This window comes from Anguilla rostrata, unplaced genomic scaffold (assembly GCF_018555375.3).
Source record: "Anguilla rostrata isolate EN2019 unplaced genomic scaffold, ASM1855537v3 scaf1010, whole genome shotgun sequence".
NCBI lineage: Eukaryota > Metazoa > Chordata > Actinopteri > Anguilliformes > Anguillidae > Anguilla > Anguilla rostrata.
In genome coordinates this window covers 8,594-34,882 of record NW_026986361.1, presented here as the reverse complement: position 1 = coordinate 34,882, position 26,289 = coordinate 8,594, and the positions used below count along the sequence as shown (strand labels likewise).

The window sequence follows — 26,289 nt, the reverse complement described above, 5'->3', positions numbered from 1 at the left end:
CCTTTGGCCAATTCAATGTGCAGCAGTTCTGCCCCAGATCAAGTCAATAACCTGACATGCTGAGGCAGATTAGAAATAACCTAAATCCCTTACAAGTGCAACATCTCTACTTTGTTCATTAAAAAAAAAACATGTTTACTGGGCCAACGTCACGGTTACAGAAACTTTCGCTTGGCATATAAGGAGGGCTTCTTCATTCCTACCGTCTTTGTTTAAACCAATAGAGAAGTATGGAAACACTCTCTCAGTAAATGTGTCTTTACAACAGTAAATGAGTGACATGCCACTGGGGTTGAAGAAGGACACCTCCCCCCCATCATAGTCCAGCTGCACTCTGATGCTCTGGGGCTTTTTCCTCAGTGTGAGGTCAGAAGCTCCAGATGCACTGTAAGCATCACCATTCCTCAGCATTAAGACCCAGAATCCTCTCTTTGGGCTGCATGTTATACTTCCCTTCCTAGTGATGGACTCTTTTGCCACTCCTATAGTCCACTCAAGTTTATTCCCAACCTTCACCTCCCAGCTGTGTGTCCCTGAGGTAAACCCCTCTGATTCCAGCACATGCACACTGGGTTTAAACCTCTCTGGATTGTCAGGACATTTCTGCTCTGTACTTGTGTGTCTCACAGTGGTCAAGTCGTCAGAGAGGGAGAGAGTGGCACGTGCAGTATTGGGGTCCAGCACCACAGGAGCTGAAATATGAAAAAGAAAGATATTTAAAAGGCTGTGAGAAGAGGCATATTTCAAATACTTTATTCAGATTAGGCCAAATACACAGGGAATTGTAGGCCTATATGATAATTATGGATTCATATATACTTTAGTTAAAGTGATTCATACTTTAAATATGAAACCTATTTGCATTATAAAAATGAATAAATCAACTAACACATTTCAAAATTCAATGCACACAATTCACACCGCTAAAAAACCATATTAGTAATTAGGTTTTAAGCAATGCTAATTCTGTGCTTGCCTGAATTCTGATTTCAGAGCAGTGCAGTGTGGGCCACAGAATCTTCCTAAACTTGGAGGGAACTGAGACTGGTTGACTCTGCACTGTTGATCTTCAATCTTTTCAAAATACAGCTTGTTTCTTTAGATTCATGTGTTCATTAAATACTCACAAAAAACATGATTTCACCGTCTGCCCCAGATACTGACTGCACCATCTCCAGCATCTTCTCCCAGACTCTGAACTTCAGGTTGCCCAGGTGTTTGGCCACATCTATCAGTGCCCCTGAGAGCAGCTCTGGATCCTGCAGTGTGCACTGCACTCTACAATGACAAGCAGGAGTCACTCAAGCTTTGGGGTTTGAAGGGACTTAAACAGACAAAATGAAATAAGGTGAGGGTCGACATACCTTTCTTTAATGTTCTTGTAGCTCTGGGGAAAAAAACACAATAACAGCACAATTGTGATAAGATTTATGCATGTACTGGGATGGCAGGTATGCCATCCTGCCAGGTTACGCCTTGGTGGGGTAGTGTGCCTCATTCCTATACAGCACCGAGAGTTTGACGCTTTTCAGGGTTCCTTACAGAAATAACCACAATGACCACAGGCGCTCAGCCCATAAAAGCAATCATTTTGGTACCTTCTGACCGCATTTCAACAGACATAATTCACAAACAACTTAACACGTCCACACAATAAAGCCTCAACCTTGGGGAATTTTGCCTCAGATGCTCCTAGCTCACAAAGAATATGTCTCCCCATTGGTCATTTTAGGTACATCAACCAGTAAAAAACATCGAATACGGACACAAAATGTAAGTGACTTGAAACAATTCAGGAAACATTGGGTAGCATTGCTTTGGAGTACAGCTTGTTTATGTTATCTCATAAAAAACACATTTTCAACGTACAAAAATGCCAAGTTACTCACACATACAAGACATACACCGTCAATAACTCATTCATTCAGACTGCCAAAATCCAGGCCTGCCATTAAAAGTATTGATATCAAAATGACGCCAAGTTACGGTACTACAAACAATATAGGCTATCTTGCCTCACCGAAATTTAATAACATGTATTCCAAAGCAATGCTACCCAATATTTCCTCAATTCTTTCAAGTCACTTGGCCCTGTGTTTTGTAATCTTACCATATTACAATGTCATGCAAACTTTGTGTCAGATCAAAGAGTCAAATATTTCGTATTGCCTCATGGAACACATTGAAATTCATGTAGAAAACTGCTGGTCAGTCACTACAGGAAGCATATTTCTCCAGAAAACATATGTTTATACTGAATTTGAGTAAATGTACAAGTGATTGTATATTTGCAACGTACAATAAATACATGTAAAATACATATTGTACATACATACATAGAGAACTTCTTTATCCCCATGGGGACATTTCCCTCGCAGTATGTTACATTCACATTTACGAACAGACATTTATACCAAGAAACATACAATCATTCACGCAACAGAAAGGCTGGGCACCAAAATACATACATACCAATACAAATTGGACATATAGATGCCTATTCAATCAAACTTGACTGTGAGAAAGCCATCCACACATATGTTTGGCCTGTCCATGTACTGCACGCTTATATACACACAGGGCCAAGTGACTTGAAATAATTGAGGAAATATTTGGTAGCATTGCTTTGGAATACATGTTATTAAATTTTGGTGAGGCAAGATAGCCTATATTGTTTGTAGTACCGTAACTTGGCGTCATTTTGATATCAATACTTTTAATGGCAGGCCTGGATTTTAGCAGTCTGAATGAATGAGTTATTGACGATGTATGTCTTGTATGTGTGAGTAACTTGGCATTTTTGTACGTTGAAAACGTGTTTTTTATGAGATATATATAACTATGGTAAGCTTCTCAGCACATGAAGCTATTTCCTTTCCACCCTAGTTCGCAAAAAACACATCTATGGAGTTTCTGTGCTGTGTCGCTGCTGCTTACTTCAGTGATATAGCAGTCCTATCACACATCAGCTCCAAAATACTATACTTCTGGGACTCCGGATGTTAAATCACTTTTCTGCTCTCTACTGCCTCTTGTGGGTGTTCTTGGTATCACAGGCAGGTAATTCTCTGCCGCTCTCTGACTCACACAACAGATGTGCAGTGGCTCTTACTACAGCACAAGCTCCTTCTCTCCACTGCATCTGAAGCTGAAACGATAGAGATATGCTTCCACCCAGCGAGCAACCCTGCAAAAAAATAAATAAATAAATAAAATCATAAATCTTTCAGAGCTTTTCTCCAGGTTGCCGTGTTCATCGACTCCAGACGCTCTGAGTGAAACGGTGGCGTGACCTGCTTCCCCAGCTGCTGCCTGTCTGCTCAATCATTTTACAAGCAGCTTAAAGTTGCCACTGCCTAAATACGAAACCCATAAAACCAGGTTATACCCACGCATTTAAAGTTCTACTACCTTTTTACACAGAAAGCAATAAAACAATAGTCAAATAGCATACAGAGAGGAGCCGGACGGATGAACTTGGTGGTTTGAAGCTTTCAGGTGAAAAGCAGCGCTTGGCTCATGTGGAGAACGATAATGCCAACGGTATTTATAGCCTGGAAGGAATTTAAAGAATGAAAAATGTTTTAATTTGAAAAGAAACACAGAGTGAAAGCAGCTTGCAGACACATTAGGGCAGATCCTGACATTGCGTGCCTCACCACCCGCTTCATGCAAATATCTGAGAACCAGGTCAGTATCACATGCACATGCATTAATGCACATGTCCGCACACATTCTTACTCCCTCATGCACACACTCAAGCACATGCATGCACAAAAGCTTATCACACTGTGAGGCTGGAAGCTCAAAATGATAATCAAAACAAGTTTTAACTGTAAATATAAACAATAGCCTGATGGATTGTTAAATATATTTAATTAAGGAAAAGGTTTTCATATGTATTTTTTATTCGTTTTTTTTCCATTATTGAATCCTCCTGTATATATATATATATATATATATATTATTCTACAGTGTGCATTTCACTCATGCTCAATATGATTATTGGTGATACTGGCTTTCTAATAAGGCTCTACAAAATGTAGCATGTCTCTGTGACTATGCTCATTGACTGTGGCTCTGGGAGGCAGCAGCCCCATGTGTTTAATATTCTGAAGCCCATAGCAGATTATTTTCATTCTTGATTGGGAAAACTTCTTCTGCAAGTGCACGCCCATGTATTTGGGGAGTGAGGATCTACACAGGCACCCAGTAAATGCTGTCAAATGGTTGACTCTCTTTTTGATTCCCTACCAGTTGAGCACCGTTCAGGGCATAATATAGAGCTCTAATTAGGTTTATTTTCCTGCTTTAAGCTGGAACATAAACCTAAGCTTTAAACTTTAAGCTGTAAGGTTTGGGGACATTTTTAGGCACAATTATAGCAAGGCTGCCCAACCCTGTTCCTGGAGATCTATCGTCCTGTAGGTTTTCACTCCAGCCCTAACACAGTACACCTCATTGAACAACTAGAGATCTCATTGAGCTGCTGATTAGTAGAATCAGGTATGGTAAAATAGGGTTGAAATGAAAACCTACAGAACAACAGATCACAGGAACAAGATTACAGGAACACAGTTACTCATATAACTCCAATGGATGTGCTTATATTCTCTTTTATTGTAAGTCAGAGCATCTGCTGAATGAATATTATGTAAAGTGCTTATGAGTACTGTCCTGAAGCAATAGCTTCCTGTAATGATGCAAGCCATTGTCCATGGTGATGCGATAAATAATTGTTATTATAGCCTACAGAAGAACATTGTTTTTTTAACTCATGAATAGTTGATGGAAATAATTTTGGAATTGAACACTGACAGTACAATGACAATATAATGTCATTTAAATTCATAATTAGACATGCACATCACTCATTTACCCATATGTTGTCTTCATATTACCCATGCACGGCATGTCAACAGGGTCAAAATTCCTCCCATGCCGGTCAAAAATGACCCACCTCCATCAGACCCCCTGGAAAAAAGTCTCTTCATTGAATTTTAAACCCTAAATCAATATTTCTCATGTAGAGAAATACCCTGTTGCTGTCACGGGTTGGACTACCTTTTAACCACCAGAGGGTGCCAAAGACTCTTTGTTGTTCTGGTCACTGGTTAGCCTCACTTGTTATGTTGACCCAGCCCTCTTGTTTGACTTTGGCTGTTTTTTGGATTCTGATTTTTGGATTACTTACTGGACTTGTTCTGTCTGCTTGTAACTTTTTCCCTGCTTAGGAGTGTTATCTTTGTCTAGTTCTGAGTTTTTGAATTTTTGTTTTTTTTTGGTTAAAAAGACCTACTGAACTCCTGCTTGTGTTGCTCTACACTTGAGTCACCTCCAGTCTCTGGTAGCGCAGTGGACTAGGTGTTTGTTGCCACACAGGGAAACAGGGTTCAAGCCCCTAGTATGACAGTTGCTCAACAATAAATCAGTAAATAACTCTTTTCCTTCTTTACAGCCCAGAGACTGTATTTAATCAGTTTTCACTTATTTTTTTTACTACGAAACACACACCATAATAACTAATTATTTTGCTATAATAGGTGTGACTTTTGACTTTGACTATGACTTATGATTTTATGACTGCAGGGTTAAGACGTTTTACAGTTTTTTTACGATTGCTTTGACTCATTTTGCACAGCAGAATTTCAATGTACAAAACTCAAAATGCAAAGTGCCAAACTGACTTTGAAAATTCATATTCTAAGACACTACATCCTATGCTGACATACAAAGTGTAAAACTGTTAATGCAAAGTGCTAAACTGACTTGCAGAATTCTTAACTTAAGACACTACATCTTATGCTGACATACAAAGTGCAAAATTCTAAATCATATGCTCCATTCTCTGAATACAGCCACCTAATATTACAACAATGTTCAAATTCTTATTACTACAAATGAAGATCACTAAATCAATTCAACAGGTGTTTGTAGTCATGTCTCAGCACTTCCAACAACCTTGCCCAGGTGAGTAGCATGTCAACACAATTGATAATCTCTTCACCACGACATAAAAGGCTGCTTAGAAACCTGAATGGCAGTTTCTGACAACATGGAGCAGGTCGGTGAGGCTGAGGTTGGTAACGAAGGACAGGGTCGTGACCCTCTGCTGGGGGCATACAACTCCGTGCTCCTCATACATTTTCTGGATGGGCTGTACAACCGTCTCATACAGCCAAATGCTCAGATGGTGTTCATCATTGTCTGGGACAATGTAAACTTCCATCGTGCATTGGCTGTGCAAGACTGGTTTACAGCCCATCCAGAGTTCCGATCAAAATTCCTTCCACCTTACTCCCCCTTTCTGAACCCCATCGAGGAGTTTTTCTCGGCCTGGAGGTGGAAGGTATACAATAGGCGTCCATATGAGCAGGCTCCTTCAGGCCAGCGCTGTCTTGCCAACGAAGACATCAGATGCGACGTCGATGAAATTCTGTGGCCAAATGCAGCGGAGAGGCAAAATGCTGCTTAAGCACTGAAAATATGTTTTTTTTTTTACTTCACAGTAGAGTTTGTTGTTACTGTAACTGTTTTTGCTTTTACTGTTGTTTTTATTTTTACTTTACAATGCAGCTGAGTTTACAGTACTGCATTACTGTATGATTTTTCTTTAATGATTAAACTTATATATAATCTAATCTAATATTTTGTTTGTCTTTCATAAAAACACAAGTGCTATACTGCAGTCTATCACAGGGGATGCTTGCTGTACATAATTTCAAGTACTTATGAGGAAATGACCATTGCATAGTTTTTTTTGCGTTATGACCAAAGAACACTTTCAAACTCTTTTTGATCAGAAGGATTTTGTGTTTGGCAGCATTATTTGATGATGACTGTTGAAAGTGCAGCACTGATTTAACTTCACTGTTTGAAATATCTAATGTTCTGCTGCTGTGATAAACTTTTGCATATAATATTCTCTGATTTGACACTGGTATTTTTATTTTGCATGCTATATTACTTTTTTTGTACCCAAATGAGCAGTATAGCATTCTGTGTTAAGAGTTTTGCACATTGAAACTCAGTTGTGCAAAATGAGTCAAAGCAATCGTAAAAAAACTGTAAGACAATCTTCGTACATTGATGGTGAACCAATTTTATAGAAATACGTAAAACTTGTACTGATATGTTCACTCCAGGAAGTCATCAAATTTCATGTTAAAAAAACTTTTCTTGGGTTTTAACTGCTACTACAATTCAGGATAGGGCATGTTTAACTCTGAGGACAAAATGGGGGTTAAGTATTCTAAATGAAATTTAAAAAAATGATTGAACTAGCTGGTAATTATGCAACATTCCCTGAAGGACTGCATTTCATATTCCTTCTTTTATGAGTGGAAAGCATGGAAAAAGTATATAAATCATAGTCTGAATGCGCTTCTAACCAGTCTAACATGGGACACACCCTCAAACTTCACCTGTCCCCTTCACTTGTGTTACATTTGAGTGTGTTTGTGTGTGTGTACGTGTGTGCACGTGTGTGCATGTGTGTGTACGTGTGTGTGTCCGTATGTGCTTGTGTGTGTGTGTGTGCGTGCATACGTGTGTGCATGCGCGAACGTGTGTGTGTGTGCGTATGTGCTTGTGTGCGTGTGTGTGCACGTGTGTGTGTGCATATGTGCTTGTGTGCGTGTGTTTGTGTGTGCGTGTGTGTGTGCGTATGTGCTTGTGTGTGTGTGTGTGTGTGTGTCTGTGTGTGCGCGCGCACGTGTGTGTCTGTGTGTGTGCATATGTGCTTGTGTGCGTGTGTGTGTGTGTGTGTGCGTGTGTGCGTATGTGCTTGTGTGTGTGTGTGTGCGTGCATACGTGTGTGCATGCGCGAACGTGTGTGTGTGCGTATGTGCTTGTGTGCGTGTGTGTGCACGTGTGTGTGTGCATATGTGCTTGTGTGCGTGTGTTTGTGTGTGCGTGTGTGTGTGCGTATGTGCTTGTGTGCATGTGTGTGTATGTGTGTTTACATGTGTGTGTGCGTGTGTGCATGTGTGTGTGTGTGTGTGTGTTTTGGGCTGTTTATTGTTTTTTTGTCCCAGGCTCAGTGTATCATGGCTAGTTGTTCAGATCATGACCAGAGCCCTCTCCTAATCAAAACATGTCCATACAGATGACTCTCATCAGAGCACAGCAAACAGTCGAACAGAACTGATTCAATGAAAGAAAGGCAGGAGCTCAAACTGTGGGAGGTGCAGGAACTAAAACAAGAGCAGATATCCATCATCTGTGCTGTGGATCACCACCGTCTGAAGACCACAGAGATGAAAACTCAACGGCTCTTTTGAATGTAGCATAAAGCCTGGGGCACAATGGTGATGTCTGCCCTTTATCAATCCATTACATACTTCTACTGAAACAGTTTACTGAACAGCAAAAACTGATCAGTGTGTTACAAACAAAAGTACAGCAGCCAGTAGGGTGGAAGGGGAGAACATGCATTCATACTAAACAGTACCAGTCTGACCAAACAAACAGAACCATCACTAGGCAGCAGAACTCCAGAATGCTGCAATTAGAACACTGAGTGTCCCAACGTTCCATATTGCTCAAACTGCAGGGCAGAGCAGGTGACCTTTCAACTGCAGTGTGCTGCAGTCATTCACTTTCTTTGTTTACTGAAACATCGTGCAACCCTTTTGAAATGTATCACATAATTAAATTTACATGGGAATGTTTGCCGGAACCCACACAAATGTGTACACATACATGCATACAAACAAAGGCAAACACTTAAATACAGCAGCCCATAGGAGGCATAAAAGGGGAGTAGCAGGAAGACCCCATTAGCTATAATAGAATGTACTGTCGTGTCTACGTGTGTGTGCATGTGTGTGTGCATGCAAATATGCATGTTCATGAACATGCTTGTGTATGTGTGCATGTATGGCATAGTTTTCATGCATGCATCTGTACTTGGTCACATGCTTGTGCATACATACATGTGTGTATGTGTCTGTATGTGTACTCATGTGAGTGTACATGTGTATCTGAGTGTACATGTCCGTGCTTATGCATTCAGTTTCTACATATATTTGTACGTGTGTGTGTGTGTGTGTGTGTGTGCGCTCGTGAAGGAAGAGCAAAGAAAGAAAGAGGGAAAAAGATCAGTGTTGGAGCAGCATGTGTCTTTCCCCATCTTTTGTGTCATCATTTGAATCAAGAAACACGTCAAGAAACATGACAAGAAATATCTGCTACCCGCCCATGACCCTTGTCTGTATTGAGGAAAACTTCATGCAGTCATGAGCCAAATTAAGTTATATCATCAAGTACATTCATAAAAGGGGCTATACAATAACAGAAACCTAATTCATGCATGTAATATTATCTTTAAGAGGAAATTCATGAGTGTGGATGTTATAAAAATGCAGATAAATGCAGACCGACATAATTGTAGTTATTCTATTTTTTTTTTTTAATTACCACAGATATCAGAAGGTGATATTTTTGAAAATCTTTTTTATGGTCACTGGAATGAATGACATGCTAAACAAGTCAATTATTAACAAATGGCTGGCGCTGCACTTACTAAGGAAAATTCATGATGTAAAAGTGGTAGACTGGCGCCATCTGGTGGATAAAGTGCAGTGGTCACTTTTCACTCTCCTCCAGGAAAGTGTAGCTGTTGTAGGTGGTACTGAAATCACAGGGTCCTGTGATTTTTTTTGAGGGTAATTCAACAATGCACTGCCTTGCGTTATTTTATTTTTTATGGTTGTGAACATAGTAGGTCTGCAACCAAGCAATTTGTACAATAAAAAACATTTATTCCAAATAAGAAACAGCTGCATATCAATGAAGATGCATTTCTTTAAAAATTCCAGAGTCTATCTGAACAGGCTGGAACGCAGCTATGTTAATTCTGGTGGACTGTCCACACTATAGGGACAGCAGGGTTGTTAGATTTTACCAAATAGCCTACTGAACTTTGCAGAGTCTGCACAAGCCAGTTCCACTGAAGACAGCACTAAATCTAGGCTGCATGCTATCAGCCTGGAGTTTCTGTAAACACACTTACACCATCACAGAGCCAATGATTGCATAATTACAGTCCCAAGGGTTATGCTGTTTTGTAGTATGGACAGGCCATGATGAGATAAGGACCAACCACAAATTAAAGCTGTACATTTTTCACTACCACTTATCAGTCTCACAATGTGCCACTAGATGGCGATATTTAACAGCTGTTTCAAACAGCTCAAATTCAAAACATTGGTCCTAGCATACCAGGCAGTCAAGGGATCAGCCCCAGCATACCTCCACAAGATATTCAAACCCTGCATGCCAGCCAGATCCCTCCGTTCTGCTACCTCAGGACGCCTAGCACCTCCCCCTCTTCGCACCTGCACTTCCAGAACACGTCTCCTGTCTGTTCTGGCCCCATGATGGTGGAATGACCTCCCTGTGGAGGTCAGAACAGCTGAGACACTGACCCATTTCAAACGACGACTGAAGACTCACCTCTTCAGGCTGCACCTCTCCCCATCCCTCCCTTTCCCTCTGTAAATGACTAAACTTAGGGTTGTAACTAGGCAGCTGTTTTGTAGGTGATTAGGTGCATTAACTGTCTTAACGACTACTTGTATTTCTTCAATAGATTGCGTTGTTGCCATTCTCGTTGTTAGTGTTAATCAGTTTAACCATCAGGGTCCAAGTTGAACTATGCGGTTGTTCCCTGCACTTGGACCGGTACTTCTCTCTAGGGGTTTCGTCATACTTGTTCCTGGTTATGGTTATACACTTTGTTGTACGTCGCTCTGGGCTGCGTACTCAGTCCCCTTCTGTACGCCCTGTTCACGCACGACTGTGTGGCCACACGCAGCTCCAATGCCATCTTCAAGTTTGCAGACGACACCACCATCCTGGGTCTCATCTCCAACAACGATGAGACCGCCTACAGAGAGGAGGTCAGTGTCTTGGCAACATGGTGCCAGGACAATAACCTCTGTCTCAACGTCTGCAAGACTAAGGAGATGATCGTGGACTTCAGGAAGCGACAGGAGGGGGGTCACGCCCCCATTCACATCGACGGAGCTGAAGTGGAGAGAGTCTCCTGCTTCAAGTTCCTCTGTGTGGTCATAAATGATAACCTCACCTGGTCCAGGCAATCAGACGCAGCAGTGAAAACTGCCAAAAAGCGCCTATACTTCCTGAGGAGACTCAAGAAGTTTGGCATGTCTGCTAAAACCCTCATCAATTTCATTCAGGTGCACCATCGAGAGCATCCTTACTGGCTGCATTACTGCCTGGTACGGCAGCTGCTCCGCTGCTGACCGCAAAGCCCTCCAGAGGGTGGTGAAGACAGCGGAGAGCATCATTGGCTGCCACCTCCCCTCTGTGCAAGGCATATACCACACACGATGCCTTAGGAAAGCACAGAAAATCATAAAAGACTTCAGCCACCCAGGTTATGGTCTGTTCTCGCTGCTGCCGTCTGGTAGACGCTACCGGAGTATCCAGGCACAGACGACCAGACTCACAAACAGTTTTTTCCCCCAGGCCATCAGGCTTCTCAACCAGCAACATTAATCTCTGGGATCACATTGATCACATGACCTCCTGTGTATGCTATGTACGTTCAATGTACAATCTTATGCACATATTCATCAGCACTCCTGCACTTTATATGGTTAATATTTAAATATTTAATACTCCTATTCTCACTGTCCATATCCCCCATCTGTACAGGCTGGTACTTATTTGCTGCTAATATTTAATACTATGTTTAATATTATGTGAATTTTATTATGTGTGATATTTCTTTGATATATTTTCGATATTTTCGATATTTTTTCTCTTGCTCCTACGTAGTTGCTGCCTGCCATGTCATAAGAATTTCTTTGCTCAGAATGACCCGTGTTATACTGTGCACTTGACAAATAAAAACACTTTGACTTTGACTTTGACTTTGATAAGAGCATCTGCCAAATGCCTGTAATGTAATGTAATATTTCAGAAAAGACAGTCAAGCAGTGTTGACTGGGGTTGGTTCCAGAAAGCGGGTTCGGCAAGTTATCCAGATCTATTAAATCAAAATGTAAGAAAATACTGAATTATCGGTTCCCAATACGAGGATCAGAGAAAGCCTGAGTCAGATGCTATGGGAACGTATTCTCTGAAACTAACCTGCCACCTGACAGGTTAACTTGAGCTAAACCCGACCTACCCCATATCATTTGGTGAGACAAATTCAGGAGACCAGTCACTTTGCAGGTGACCTTGATAAACTGTACTAAATAAAAATAAAAATCCCATAATAAAATGGTGAAAAGACAAGCATTAATGCTGTCAATGAAAAAAAAAATGTAGTAAAAAAACAGTATGAAATCCTTATCATTTAAATATCGAGTTATCGTTATTCTACATGACTTTGACAGTGTTTTGAAAAAGAAAATAATGTAAATTTTACATTTTACCAAAACAGTTTCTACCATTTTTATTTATTTATTTTTGTACAGTGTGGCGTGTCCTTTCTTGGACAACCCAGTGGATAAGGGATATGGGAATCATTTGCCAGGGTTTACATCTTGAAAGGATTAAATCACAATTAGATATATTAGCTCTTTCGGAAGAACTGCATGTTGTCATAAATGCTATAGTTTTTTCAAGACAGTGTATCATTAACAGATTACACACTCAAGATTACAGTGTGCTATAAATCCAGTATCAGCCTGGGTTGCTCGGTTGATTGGAGTCTGTGTCAACCGCTACACTACTTCTGTGTGCTGAGAGCAACAAGCACCAATTAGGAAGGGTGAGGAGATACTGTGGGTGGGGTCTAATGGAAGCCACAGTTATAGGCACTATGGCTGTGGGGTGGGGCTGAGACATAAATTTAGCTGAGACTCATTTACCGAGAAACTCTTCCCATATTTCAGTGCTAATTTATACACTGAGCAAATCCTGTAGTTTTTCAGATCTTCCCAGAGAGATTGTCTATGTCTATTACAGTGATGTCATCCCAGTGTATGTGTCTCTGACAGTGATGTCATCTAAGCAAAGCGATGTCTTTCTTTTGCTTGTAGTCATTATGTTGACCAAGGTGTATCTGATATACAATATTTAAAAAAATTGTAGAGTTTCTTTTTTTAGGAACTGATTACAGAAGCAGTTTTAAGTTTGCTCAACTATCAAAGTGCAAGGTTCTGTGGATTAAGATTGGGTGAATTCCAAGCTTTAATGTTGGCACAGCGACCAGAAATATGTTGCATTAACTCATATTGTGCTATTCAGCGTGAATATTAGCAGTTTTGTGAAATACATTTTATTACTTCAGCCATCCATCCATTATCTATACCCACTTATCCTGGACAGGGTCGCAGGGGCTGCTGGAGTCTATCCCAGCATGCATTGGGTGAAAGGCAGGATTACAGGTTGCCAGTCTATCGCAGGGCACACGCCATTCACTCACATACCTATGGGCAATTTAGAGTCTCCAATTAGCCTTCCTGCATGTCTTTGGACTGTGGAAAGAAACCGGAATACCCAGAGGAAACCCACACAGACATGTGGAGAACATGCACCCCACAGAGAAAGGCCCAAGCCAAGATTTGAACCCAGGACCTTCTTTACGTGAGGTGACAGTGTTACCCATTGCACCACCATGTCGCTCATTTTATTACTTCATTAAAATACAAAACCAAGTTTATGAGACGAATAATTTTACACAGAGGCAATGTAAAAAATAAATGTGTTTGTGGGGAAAAAAATAAAATAAAATCAAGGCATTAAAACATATCTTAGTGGAAAAAAATGTAAGCAATTTGGCCCTTTGTCAGTAAAAAAACATACTGGGGTGGATAAAATAAGTGAAACATCAACATCAACAACTGTCATGCACCAACCTATTTTTCTTCTGATTATGGGGTACTGTTTTGAGACTGTTATACATTGGTTTCTTTTAGATTATACACTGTCAAAAAAGCTAAAATACTGAACATTTCAAGGCAAGTTTTTCTGAACTAACTGATCTTCACGAGCATAAATTGATCACAAAATCTAAATTATGCTCAAAACTAAAAAATTAGTGAAACAAATTGGCTTGAAATTATGATTATTCTGTACTTTTTTACAGTATGGCTTGCCCTGCTGATGAACATGTTAATGAATATTAATCATAATTGACCATTAATCATATTATTATCAAATATTCTGGAGTAGAGTGAGCACAGAACCACAATGGGGGACATTAGAAACATGAGGTTGTAGAGGGTTAATTAACTAGGTTGTATTGTATTTTTACTAATATTGATATGTACAACTACATTCATTTTATTCATGTTTCAGTGAACCACAACAGTAGAATAATGGACAAATTTGAAAATATTGGGAGAAATATGGGGTTGTGTTTGAATATATATTTTTTTATTGTTATTGCCTTGTAGAAAAAGTCATTCATGTAAAATCATTTGAATTGTGTAAATCAATTATTTAATTATGGGTGATTATTCTTATAACTGTCGTATAATAACTGACATTCAAGGAAAGGGAATGAGAGACCAATGACAGATGTGCAGGTGAAGCTACTGAAGGCTCAGATGTAAATCCTACAGCATGGAGCTGACAGGGTGAATGTATGCTTCACTGCATCTGCAAAGTAAAATCTGAAAAGTGTACAGGAGACTGAAGCAATATATTTAAAGCTTGTACACTGCCTTATCCACCCAGAAATGAAATCAATCAGATATAAAAGAATTTGATTTAGCCAGGATAGCGCATCTGCATTTAAAAAAATATTGTTTTTAAATGATTAAATTATTTTAAATTATTATTTAAATTATTAATAAACAAAAATTGTCTCCTGTACAGCATCAAAGATATGAGGTAAAAACAAAACAGGTCAGTTACAATACAGTGTTGTTCAAGCACTAGCTTTGTACCCCATTTCCAGAACAATATCTAGAAATTAGGTTGCAGGTAATCAAACGGTAATTGTTATCTCTGTATGCATGTCTGCTCTCTTCTGACAGACTATTAAAACATTCCCCCTTGCATTTCCTCCAGTCTGTCCCAAATCAGTATTTATGCATACTGAGACTGATTACATTAACCAAATCACCACTGCTACCTCTGTGTGAGTGTCTGCCTCCCATTTGGTTCTGGTAGGCCATCAACCACCTCACCTTCATTAATTCACATCTCCAGCAAGTCTACCCCAGAGTACCCAAGTCAGCATCCAGGCATGCTGAGGCACATTTGAATCAACAAAAGTTCTTTCTAAATACAACAACTCTACTTTGTTCTTTTTATTTAAACAAATACCTTCGCTGGTTTGACGTCACTTCCACAGAAACTTTCAAGGGGGATATTTGCATGGGTCCTTCATTCTTATCTTCTTTCAAACGGGGAGAGAAGTATGGGAACACTCTCTCAGTAAATGTGTCTTCATAAGTGTAGATGAGTGACATGTCACTGGAGTGGAAGAAGGACACCTCCCCCCTGTCATAATCCAGCTGCACTCTAATGCTCTGGGGCTTCCTCTTCAGTGTGAGGTCAGTAACTCCAGCTGCACAGTACTCATCACCATTCCTCAGCATTAAGACCCAGAATCCTCTCTCTGGGCTGCATGTTATATTTCCCTTCCTACTGATGGACTCTTTCACCACTCCTATAGTCCACTCAGGTTTATTCCCAACCTTCACCTCCCAGCTGTGTGTCCCTGAGGTAAACCCCTCAGATCCCAGCACATTCACACAGGGTTTAAACCTCTCTGGGTTGTCAGGATATTTCTGGTCTGTACCTGTGTGTCTCACAGCGGTCAAATCATCAGAGAGGGAGAGAGTGGCACGTACAGTATTGAGGTCCAGCACCACAGGAGCTGAAATATTAAGAAGAAAGATATTTTAAAGGCTGTGACAAGAGGCACATTTCAAACACTCTATTCAGATTAGGTCACATACTTGGGAAACTGTATATCATTGTTTTGATTTCAAATACACGGTAGTCATAGTGATTTATGCTTTAAATACGAAACCTGTTTGCATCATGAAAATTAATAAATTAACACATATCATAGCAAATTCAATGCACATAATTCACACAGCTAATAGTTCCTAATATGAATTAGGCCTTATAGGGAGGGGCCTGAAGGGAGTGCAGAGGGGAGGGGTGGGAGGGGGATAGGATGTTTCAAAAAAGAATCTAGCTATCTTTTCTCCAAACCTACAAACTTAAGCTTTAATTAAGTTTTAAATAGTGCACTAATTCTGTGCTTGCTTGTTTTCTGATACTCAAATTAGAGCAGTGCAGTGCAGCCCCAGAATTTTCCTAAACTTGAAGGGAACTGAGACTGGATGATTCTGAACTGTTTATCTTTCACATCATACAGCTCGGTTTTTTTGAGTTTGATGTCTTCATTAAATGTTCACAAATAATGTGATTTCAACATTTGCCCCAGATACTCACTGTACTGCACCACCCCCAGCATCTTCTCCCAGACTCTGAACTTCAGATTGCCCAGGTGTTTGACCACATCTATCAGTGCCCCTGAGAGCAGCTCTGGATCCTGCAGTGTGCACTGGGCTCTATAATGACAAGCAGGAGTCACTCTGGAGTTAAAAGTGACTTAAACAGACAAGATAAAAATGAGGTCAGAGTCTACATACCTTTCCTTGATGTCCTTGAAGCTCTGAAAAACACAGGATAACAGCATAATTTTGAAAAGATGTACACTTGTATAAAGGTATTAAGTAGAGACCATTATGAGAGACAGGTAACAATAAGTGAAAAACTAGAGCCATGCAAATAAAAGTTATGTAATTTTCACAGTAAGCAAATATGAATGATGGTATGTAAATAACAGGTAACTGTCAAAATAAAGGAAACACTTGAATAAATGACGGATGCAAATAATATTGAAAGCAGGAGCTTCCACACAGGTGTGACTCGTGAGATAATTAAGCAATGAATATCCCAGCATTCTCACGGTTGTGTATAAATATGCTGGGCAGGTTTTGTTGATCATTAATTTTGCTACCATGTGGCTGGAAGATTTTTCAGCAACTCTGAATCAACTGACTGAAAATCTAGAGAGTGAACAGGCAGTTTCATCCCTCTGTCTTGAACTTTGCAGCAGTTGCCTGCATGTGGTGTGCAGTACCATTGCTATTATAGAAGACACAATGGTGAAAGACAATTATGTGGGGAAAATGAGGCCTTCTGTAAATTATACAGGACATGTCCTACTCTGCAGTCGTGATGTTTTCTATTGACTTTCTGGTGACATCAATTTTCACAAAATTCAAAAATACATTTTAAAAAAACACGTGATGACATTTTAAAATGTGCTGATGAATCTCTATGAACACCTGCACCCTGAGTTTGACACTGTCACAGTAGGCTACTGCTGCATTGGTGCAGAATAAGGGAACACAGCCAAATGTGAAAAACCACAAACCAGCATACTGAATTACAGTAAATCTAGCTCTTACCTGTAAAAAGGCGGTGTCTTCAGTGTCCATCGCCTTCTCTATAGCAGTGATTTTGTCTGTAAGAGTGGAGATGTGTCCTGTGATGTTTTCTATCTTCTCCTTCATGATCCGAATCTTCTGCTCCTCTTCCTCCCTCAGAGCAGCTAGTCTGGCCTCCTCTTCCTCTCGCAGGAACTGGTGGAGCTTCTCAAACTCTGCCTTTATCTGCCTCTCTGTGTGCTGGGCCTGACTCTGCAATTCAAACACACTATTTTAAACTTGAATAGTGTAACTATGTTTCGTTATTTAAGTGTGGTAGCCAGTGTATTTGTTATGCCTGTCAAATAGAACATACAACAAAAAACTATTCTTTTGTATTTTTGTGTACTTAAACAGTATTCGTAATTGCTTTCCTTACCTTGATGTGTTCAGCTGTTTTCTTACATTCTTGTTCAACCTCAGTAAACCTCTTCAGTTTTTCTTTAATATGATTAAGTGCAGGCTTGAGTTCCTCCTGGAGTTAAATTAATCAGTTATCACTTCCAGAAAGATACAAATGGCACAGTAATACCCCTGCTGCAATACAAGTGAAGGTCACAACAGCTTATTAAGAACATGGGAGAAGTAGTCAGGAAAATAGTCCTGCTACAAATTAAGTAAAGATCAGTGAAACATACAGTACTTATAACACAGCATAACATTTTATGTGATGAATTTTCAAAACAATTAAACCAGTCAAATTTTACAGCATATATGATTAAAAAAATTACTTTTGCTGGGTTGTAATTTCATATATTTTATAGTAGACTGTAAGAAATGTTAAAGCACTTCTAAAATTGATTTGACTTATTGGTTCAAGAATTTTTTACGCATATGTATAGCTCTTGTCTCCACCAGTCATTGTGGATTTTACTTCCTGGTTGTTGCTCAGTTCTCTCCCCAAGCAAATAAACGGAGTTTTTCGCAGCAGTTTTATTAGGTTCTGACCTTTATTATATTAAAGGTCACGTGTGATATCTCCATTTGTCCTGTCAGTACTTCTAATTTGACACATCATTACTACATATTTCTAAAATGGCTCTGTATTTCATTGTTCATGTTTGGAGCCATATTCTCTGTAAAAGGCCCCCAAGCACAACTGTCAATCAAGATTAACCATGGTTGCATTTTATTCATAAAGCCCTACACTGAACGTCTAATATACATGATGTTTTAATGGTTGTAAGCACACTTTTAGATACAGTACTGCCTCTTCCTGCTTTTGCCTTATCAGCAGGTTTGTTCCTGTTGCTGTCTTTGCAAGTGGAAGTGGAGGCCAGACTGTCTGTATTTACAAGACCTCACACCACAGCCGTCTGTCACTTACGGAAACACACAAATCACACAGTAATACCCCAGCTGTATTTCAAGTGATGGCCTGTATAACTTATTAAGTAGCCTACACGGGAAATGTCATATGTAAAATAGCTATTCTACAAGGAGAGCATTTGCTGGACAATTAAACTACTTTTTTTTTTTCCAAATGTAGGATTACAAAACAACAATTTTACTGGGTTGTATTTTATACAATTCATAGCTAATTTCAAGAAATCCTGAAGCATTAATAAACTTGGGTTGACGCTTTGGAACAACATTTTCATGTACATATATATGGCTCTTGTCTCTTTGGGGATTTCTGTACTTCCTGGTTGTTCCTGGTTGTTGCTCATTTTTCTCCCCAAGCATTTAACAGCAGTTTTATTAGGACCTGACCTTCATTGTGTTTGAGTAAAGCTCTTGTCTGACATCTGTGTTTATGCTCCCAGTACATCTAACTACAACATAGTATTTATTCAATCACATGACGTATTTCAGTGTTTCCTTTTTGGAGCCACGTTCCCTGTAAAAGTTCCCCAAGTAAAACTGTTAGTCAAGACAACATTGCCCACATTTTACTCAGTGAATTGTACTGAAAATCTCAAATACTTAAAGTTTTTATGGTTGAAAACGAGACTTTAAGATACAGTGCAGCGTCTTCACCTGAATTTATTTACATGACTACAGCTGTGTGTCAGAACTGAATGTTTTTAGAGACATTTTACTAATGTTTCATTGTGTCTTGAGTACATGAAATAGATTTAAAATACCTTCAGATCCAGTGCAGCCTCTTCTACTGGACAGACCGAGTGGTTTCTGTGTTTTTTTGAAGTCTGACAGACGAGACAGAGAGGCTCTTTGTCATGTTCGCAGAATAGTAGAAGTTTCTCGCCATGGAGACTGCAGTGAGTGTCACTCATGTCTGTAATTTGAGTCTCAGTCTTCTGCTTGAAGTAAAACTCCACAGTGCTTCCTAAAGCCAGGTTTACTGGAGGAGAATCCACAGAGGCCTTTCTCCTGCAGATGGGACACTCTCAAAAGCTCTTCTCTTCCCAGTACTGCTTCAGACACTCTCTACAAAAGCTGTGGCTGCATTTCAGCATAACACAACATAACTTTAAAGATTACAACACACACAACAACAAAGCTCGTGCAACTTCACGAGGAAAATTCAACTTTAAGGAAATTCAAATTCAGGAACTTCAACTGAAATTTTACAGACTCTCAGTCTGATATTTTCACTTTCATTTTTGCTTAAGTTAGGACAGAACGATATTTAGACAATTTAACAAAGAATAAGCTGTTCCCCTTCATATTCATATTCAAAGTCGGTTTTTTTCTCAACTCTGCGCATTTCATGTTACCATATATTTATTTTGGAAAGTCAATTAGGGCATCTACTTTATGCACATCAGATCAGAATTTTAAAACAATCAATTAGAGTCAGATTTATTTCAGATTTAATTCACTATATCAGAATTCCAGTGGGTCAAAAGTTTACATACACCAAGTTGACTGTCTCTTTAGACAATCTGGAAGATTCCAGAAATTGATGTAATGACTTTTTAGAAGCTTCTGATTGGACAATTGTCATAATTAGGAGTTCATTGGGAGTTAATTGGCACCTGTAACTGTATTTAAGGGCCTACCTATAGAACCACTGCCCTTTTGAAAATCCTGATATTTCATTAGATGGCTGTTAAATAATGATTTAGTGGTGTAGTATAATGGGTAAGGAGCTGGGCTTGTAACCGAAGTTCACAGGTTTGATTCCCGGATGGGGCACTGCTGTTCTAACCTTGAGCAAGGTACTTAACCTGCATTTCTTCAGTATATATCCAGATGTACACATGGATACAATGAAAATGCTGTGTCAAACAAATTGTAAGTAACTCTGGGTAGGAGCGTCTGCTAAATACCTGTAATTATATATTGCCATTATCTACAGTATCTCAGAAAGTGTTTTGTAAAAAAAAAAAAAAAATCTGGAATCTGGAAAAATATAAAATATGGTAAAATACTGTTTTTTTTTATTTACATTTTATTCCCTTATTCACAGTGTGGTGTGTCCTTTTTTGGAAAACCCAGTTGATAGGGGAATCATTCACCTGGCTTTACACTGCAAAATAATAGTCATTTTGTGATTAGAGATTAGCCCATCTCCATGATGAACACTAGTTTCAATACATTGATTATTTATCAATAATCTTCTAAAGCCAATGTACAATGTCCCGTATCATGGTTTTGCACTTCACTATATTTGTTGAAGGGCCTCATATGATTAATGGTTAACACATTATAAAAAGGTTCAGAATACTAAAAATTTCAAGGAAACTTGCTTCACTAATATTTTTTAGTTATATGTTTAAAAATGAAGTTGTGCCATCTATCAGTTCAGAAAACTTGCATTTCATTGTTGCATTTCAAAAACTAAAAACCCAATATGATGTTTGGTTGTTTTGTATTTTTAATACTGATTTGTAAAAATACATTAATTTAATTAATTTTTTAGTGAACCACAACAGAATAACAAAAATAATGGACAAAATCTGAAAATATTGGGAGAAATATCAGGTCATTTTTGAATATATTTTCTTTAATATGTTTTCAGTGTTTTGTATTCATTATTGTGTTAACCATAAAATAACTGGAAAAAAAAATAAATAATTGTAATTTCACAGGCCCCTGACATTTAAAAAAGGTGAATTACGTGTGAAGTAATGTGAAATTTTATGGTATATTGCTTGTAATTATACATCTTTTTTACAGTGTATGTTGCACCCTCAATATGGATAAGTTGTTCACAATTCTTTCTGAATATGGCTCAAAAGTTCTGACCAACTGATTCCCCACCACACACAACTCTCAAAGCCCATCAATACCGAACCTGCACACAGTAAGAAAAAGCAGTGATTGCAATATTCATATAATTATTCATATAATTCAGACAGACACAAATGTTCTGGTAACATGGCTGATTTGTTTGCGATTCCTCAAGATTAATTTAATTACATAAAGTGCTCACTTTATTGTCATTTAATAGATGCAGTTAAGGGGTGTTTGGACTGAAGGTGCCTCATTACATTTCTGGGCCTTTTCCACACACAAATGAAAGACAAAGTACAGTTATCTGCTGTTTCCATTGTCTCTACTGTACTGTATGTCCTGAGAGAGCCTTTAGTGTCAATGTGGGAGTGAATGTTTTCACATGATGAACTCCAGCAAAGGTGTTGGGTGTACAGAGATGATAATGTGCCTGAGCTGACTGATCTGGAGGGATTTACAGGGTGCAGTAGTGCACCACTGGATGTAGCACTGGGCCTTGAGTAATTTTAATCTTTAAAGTGATCATTACTGCCACCCTATTCCGGTTGATATTCCCTAACTATCACACATATAATTAAAATTCATGCCAGAATTTAGGGAATAACCTCCAAACTGATACCATCATCTTCCTGTGGGAGATATAGAGCTTGTGTATGTGAATTTATGTGGCCACACAGGTCTGTGTGTGTGTGTGTGTGTGTGTGTGAGTATGTGTGTGTATATCAGCGTGTTTATGCTTGCGTGTGTGGGTATACAAATTAGTAGATGTTAAATGTGTGGAAATTATGAATTATAGATTACATGTGCAGTATGATTCATAGTTTGAGTGTTGTAATACAGATTAGGTGGAGCGCATGATATGTTTGCGCTGAATGTAGGATGTATTGATGATGGATGAGAAACAAATTAATTATATGCACCAAGCAATAACATTTGGACAAACTTGGAAAGTTTTACGGTAATTATTATTCTATTATTATCAGAGACAGCTTTGTGATTACTTGCCAATGCCAATTACTCTTGATTATGCTAATAATTGTCAAGTAAAAGGAAAGAAAAGAGTTTGAGACCAATGGCTGGGTGGCAGGTCAAGCTACTGAACAGGGCCGGCCCTAGGATTTTTGTGGCCCTAAGCAAATCTGTCCTAGGGGCCCCCCGCCACCCCCCCCCCCCCCCCCACCTTTTGTGGCCGTGTGGCCCCCCTCCTTATATCAGCGGTTATGGCCCTAAACAACCGCATAGACCATTTATGCCTCGGGCCAACCCTACTACTGAAGGCCCAGATGTAAATCCTACAGCATGGAGCTGACAGGATGAATTTATTCTTCACTGCATCTGCAAAGTAAAATCTGAAAATAGCACAGGAGGCTTATGGAATAAAACTAACAACAGCGCACACTACGCATACATTTCAAGCTTGTACACTGCCTTATAAACCCAGATAGAGAGGAATCAAAAACCACAAACCAGCATATTGAAATGTCTGTTGAGTTTTGACTGTAAATCAAGCTCCTACTGTACCTTTAAAAAGGAGGTCTCTTCAGTGTTCATGGCCTTCTCAATAGCTGTGATTTTGTCAGTAATGTTGGATATGTGTCTGGTGATGTGTTCTAACTTCTCTTTCATGATCCAACTCTTCTGCTCCTCTTCCTCCCTCAGTACAGCTAGTCTGGCCTCCTCTTCCTCTTGCAGGAACTGGTGGAGCTTCTCAAACTCTGCCTATATCTGCCTCTCTGTGTGCTGGGCCTGACTCTGCAATTAAAGCACATTATTTTAAACCTGAGGGAAGTAACTATGTTTTGTTATTTATGTGTGGCAGCATTTGTGTTTGTTATGCTCATCACACACAACATTAACCAAAAATGTTTTTGTACTTTTGTGAAGCTATAAAGTATTCCTAATTGCTTTACTGATGTGTTGTGCTGTTTTTTTACATTCTCGTTCAACCTCAGTAAAGTTTTTCAGTGTTTCTTTAATAAGATTAAGTGCTGGCCTGAGTTTCTCCTGGAGTGATATGAAACAATTATCACTTACAGAAAGACACAAATGGTACAGTAATCTCCAATGGAAGAGAAGGTCAATATCACTTGTTAAGTTCATTTGAAATGTAGTAGGGGAAATTTTATTATCCATCCATCCATCCATCATCTATACCCGCTTATCCTGAGCAGGGTCGCTTGTGCATTAGGTGAGAGGCAGGAATACACCCTGGACAGGCCGCCAATATATCGCAGGGCACACACACCATTCACTCACACACTCATACCTATGGGCAATTTAGAGTCTCTAATTAGCCTCCTGCATGTCTTTGGACTGTGGGAGGAAACCGGAGTACCCGGATGAAACCCACGTGGACTCGAGGAGAACATGCAAACTCCCCACAGAAAGGCCCCAAGCCAAGATTCAAACTCACAACCTCTTTGCTGTGAGGTGACAGTGCTATTCACTGCACCACCGTGCCACACACATTTTATTATGATTATGTTATTATATGTATAATTTATATCTGACTTTAAGAAATATTAAAGCATTGAAAAAATAGATTTGACTTATTGGAACAAGATTTTCTTGTAGGTATATGTAGCTCTTGCCTCCACCAGCAGTAAACTCCTTGGGGATTTATGTACTTTCTGGTTGTTGCTCAGTTATCTCCCCAAATATGTAGAAGTATATTTAACAGCAGTTTTTTTAGGTATTGACCTTTATTATGTCAGAAGATAGGTCTTACTGTACGTGATGCTTCCATTTGTGATGTCAGTACATCTCATTCGACACATCATTGCTACATATTTATAAAATTGCACTGTGTACTTCAGTGTTTTCTTTTTGTAACCATATTCCCTATAAAAGTCTCCCCAAGCACAACTGTAAGTTAAGAGTTAACCATGCCTACATTTTATTTATAGTGCATTGTACTGAAAATGTAAAATGCCTAATGTTTTGTTAATTGAAAACAAGCCTTTCTGATTTAGTGCTGCCTCTTCCCCTGAATGTATTTACAAGCCCTCATATCACAGTTACCTGTCAGAACTGAACGTTTTACACACAAAGATTTTGCTCATATTATATTTTGTCTTGAGAATATGAAAAAGTTGACTTAAAGTAGAATACCTTCAGCTCCAGTGCAGCCTCTTCCACTGGACAGACTGGGTGGTTTCTGTGTTTTTTTGAAGTCTGACAGAGCACACAGAGAGGCTCCTTTTCATGTTCGCAGAACAATAGAAGTTTCTCCCCATGAAGAGGACAGTGAGCATCACTCTTGTCTGCAATTTTACTCTCACTCTTCTGCTTCAAATGGGACTCCACAATGCTTCTTAAAGCCAGGTTTATAGGAGGATCTTCCATAGAAGCTTTTCTCCTGCAGATGGGACACTCTTGAGAGCTCTTCTCTTCCCAGTGCTCAATCAATCAATCAATCAATCAAATTTTGTTTGTACAGCATATTTTACAGCAGTTGTCACAATACGCTTTACAGACAACCCTGGCCTAAACCCCCACAGGAGCAAGCCTCTTCCTGCAAACAGATGTGGGCAGGGTGGAGGCAATGACGAAAGAGGGGCTGGACTGCAGAGGTGGGGGAGACTCTCGAAGCACTCCTGAAGATTGGGGCAAGAGCCCCGCCGGCAGTGTGGGGAAGAGGGTAGAAACGGCAACGGCAGTGCTGCTGCAGACACACTCTACAGAAGCTGTGGCTGCATTTGAGGACAACAGGCTCTTTAAAAATATCCCAACATATACAGCAGCAGAGCTCATCCTCAGGAATCAAAGCTCTAGCTGCCATTTTACAAACTCATTTTCTCAGTCTGATATTCCACTTTCATCTCTACTTTACATTACATTACAGGCATTTAGCAGACGCTCTTATCCAGAGCGACTTACACAACTTTTTTTTTTAACTTAGCACTTTACATTGTATCCATTTATACAGCTGGATATATACCGAAGCAATGCAGGTTAAGTACCTTGCTCAAGGGTACGACGGCAGTGTCCTTACCCGGGATTCGAACCTAAGACCTTTCGGTTACAAGCGCAGTTCCTTACCCACTGTGCCACACTCTGACCTACTTAACTTAGGACAGAACACACCCATATGTGCTTTAAAACCAGCACAAACCTTCTGATCAGGCTTGTTGTTCCCAGTCTGTAGGAAATACTTTAGTGTGTTTGTACTCTCTCACTAACAGAGATGATATTGTGCCTGAACTGACTGCTCTGAAGGGAATTAAAGGGCGCATTGGTGCACCACTGGGTCTAAAGGCAAAATGCTAAGCACATTTTATTTATAAAGTACATTTCATGCAGGAGGGTGGAATGGTGGTTCAGTGGGTAGCACTGTCACCTCAAAGCAAGAAGGTCGTGAGTTCGACTCTAGGCCTGGGGCCTTTCCATGTGGAATTTGCATGTTCCTCTAGGTGCTCCGGTTTCCTCCCACAGTCCAAAGACATGCAGGTAGGCTAATTGGAGACTTCAAATTGCCCACAGGAGTGAATGGTGTGTGTGCCCTGTGATAGATTGGTGGCCTGTTCAGGGTATAGTTCTGCGTCTTGCCAAATGCACACTGGGATAGGCTCCAGCACCCCCTGCGACCCTGCTCAGGATAAGCAGGAATAGATAATGAATGGATGGCTTTCATACAGGAAAATTCAATGTGCTCCACAAGATTAATAGTTAATAGTATAAACAAGGTAATAGTTCAATTTAA

At 39.6% G+C, this 26,289-nt stretch overlaps 1 protein-coding gene across 1 annotated transcript; it reads right to left on the bottom strand.

Moving 5' to 3' along the window:
* Nucleotides 1-14,727: 14,727 nt before the first annotated feature.
* Nucleotides 14,728-25,368, bottom strand: LOC135246998 (zinc-binding protein A33-like). Its single transcript, XM_064320282.1, has 7 exons — nucleotides 25,251-25,368; nucleotides 24,699-24,988; nucleotides 17,824-17,919; nucleotides 17,427-17,657; nucleotides 16,602-16,624; nucleotides 16,402-16,520; nucleotides 14,728-15,814 (listed from the first exon to the last, which is right to left on the bottom strand). Exons 1-7 carry the CDS (start codon nucleotides 25,366-25,368, stop codon nucleotides 15,243-15,245), a joined length of 1,449 nt encoding a protein of 482 aa, XP_064176352.1. The 3' UTR covers nucleotides 14,728-15,242.
* Between the last annotated feature and the right edge of the window lie 921 nt (nucleotides 25,369-26,289).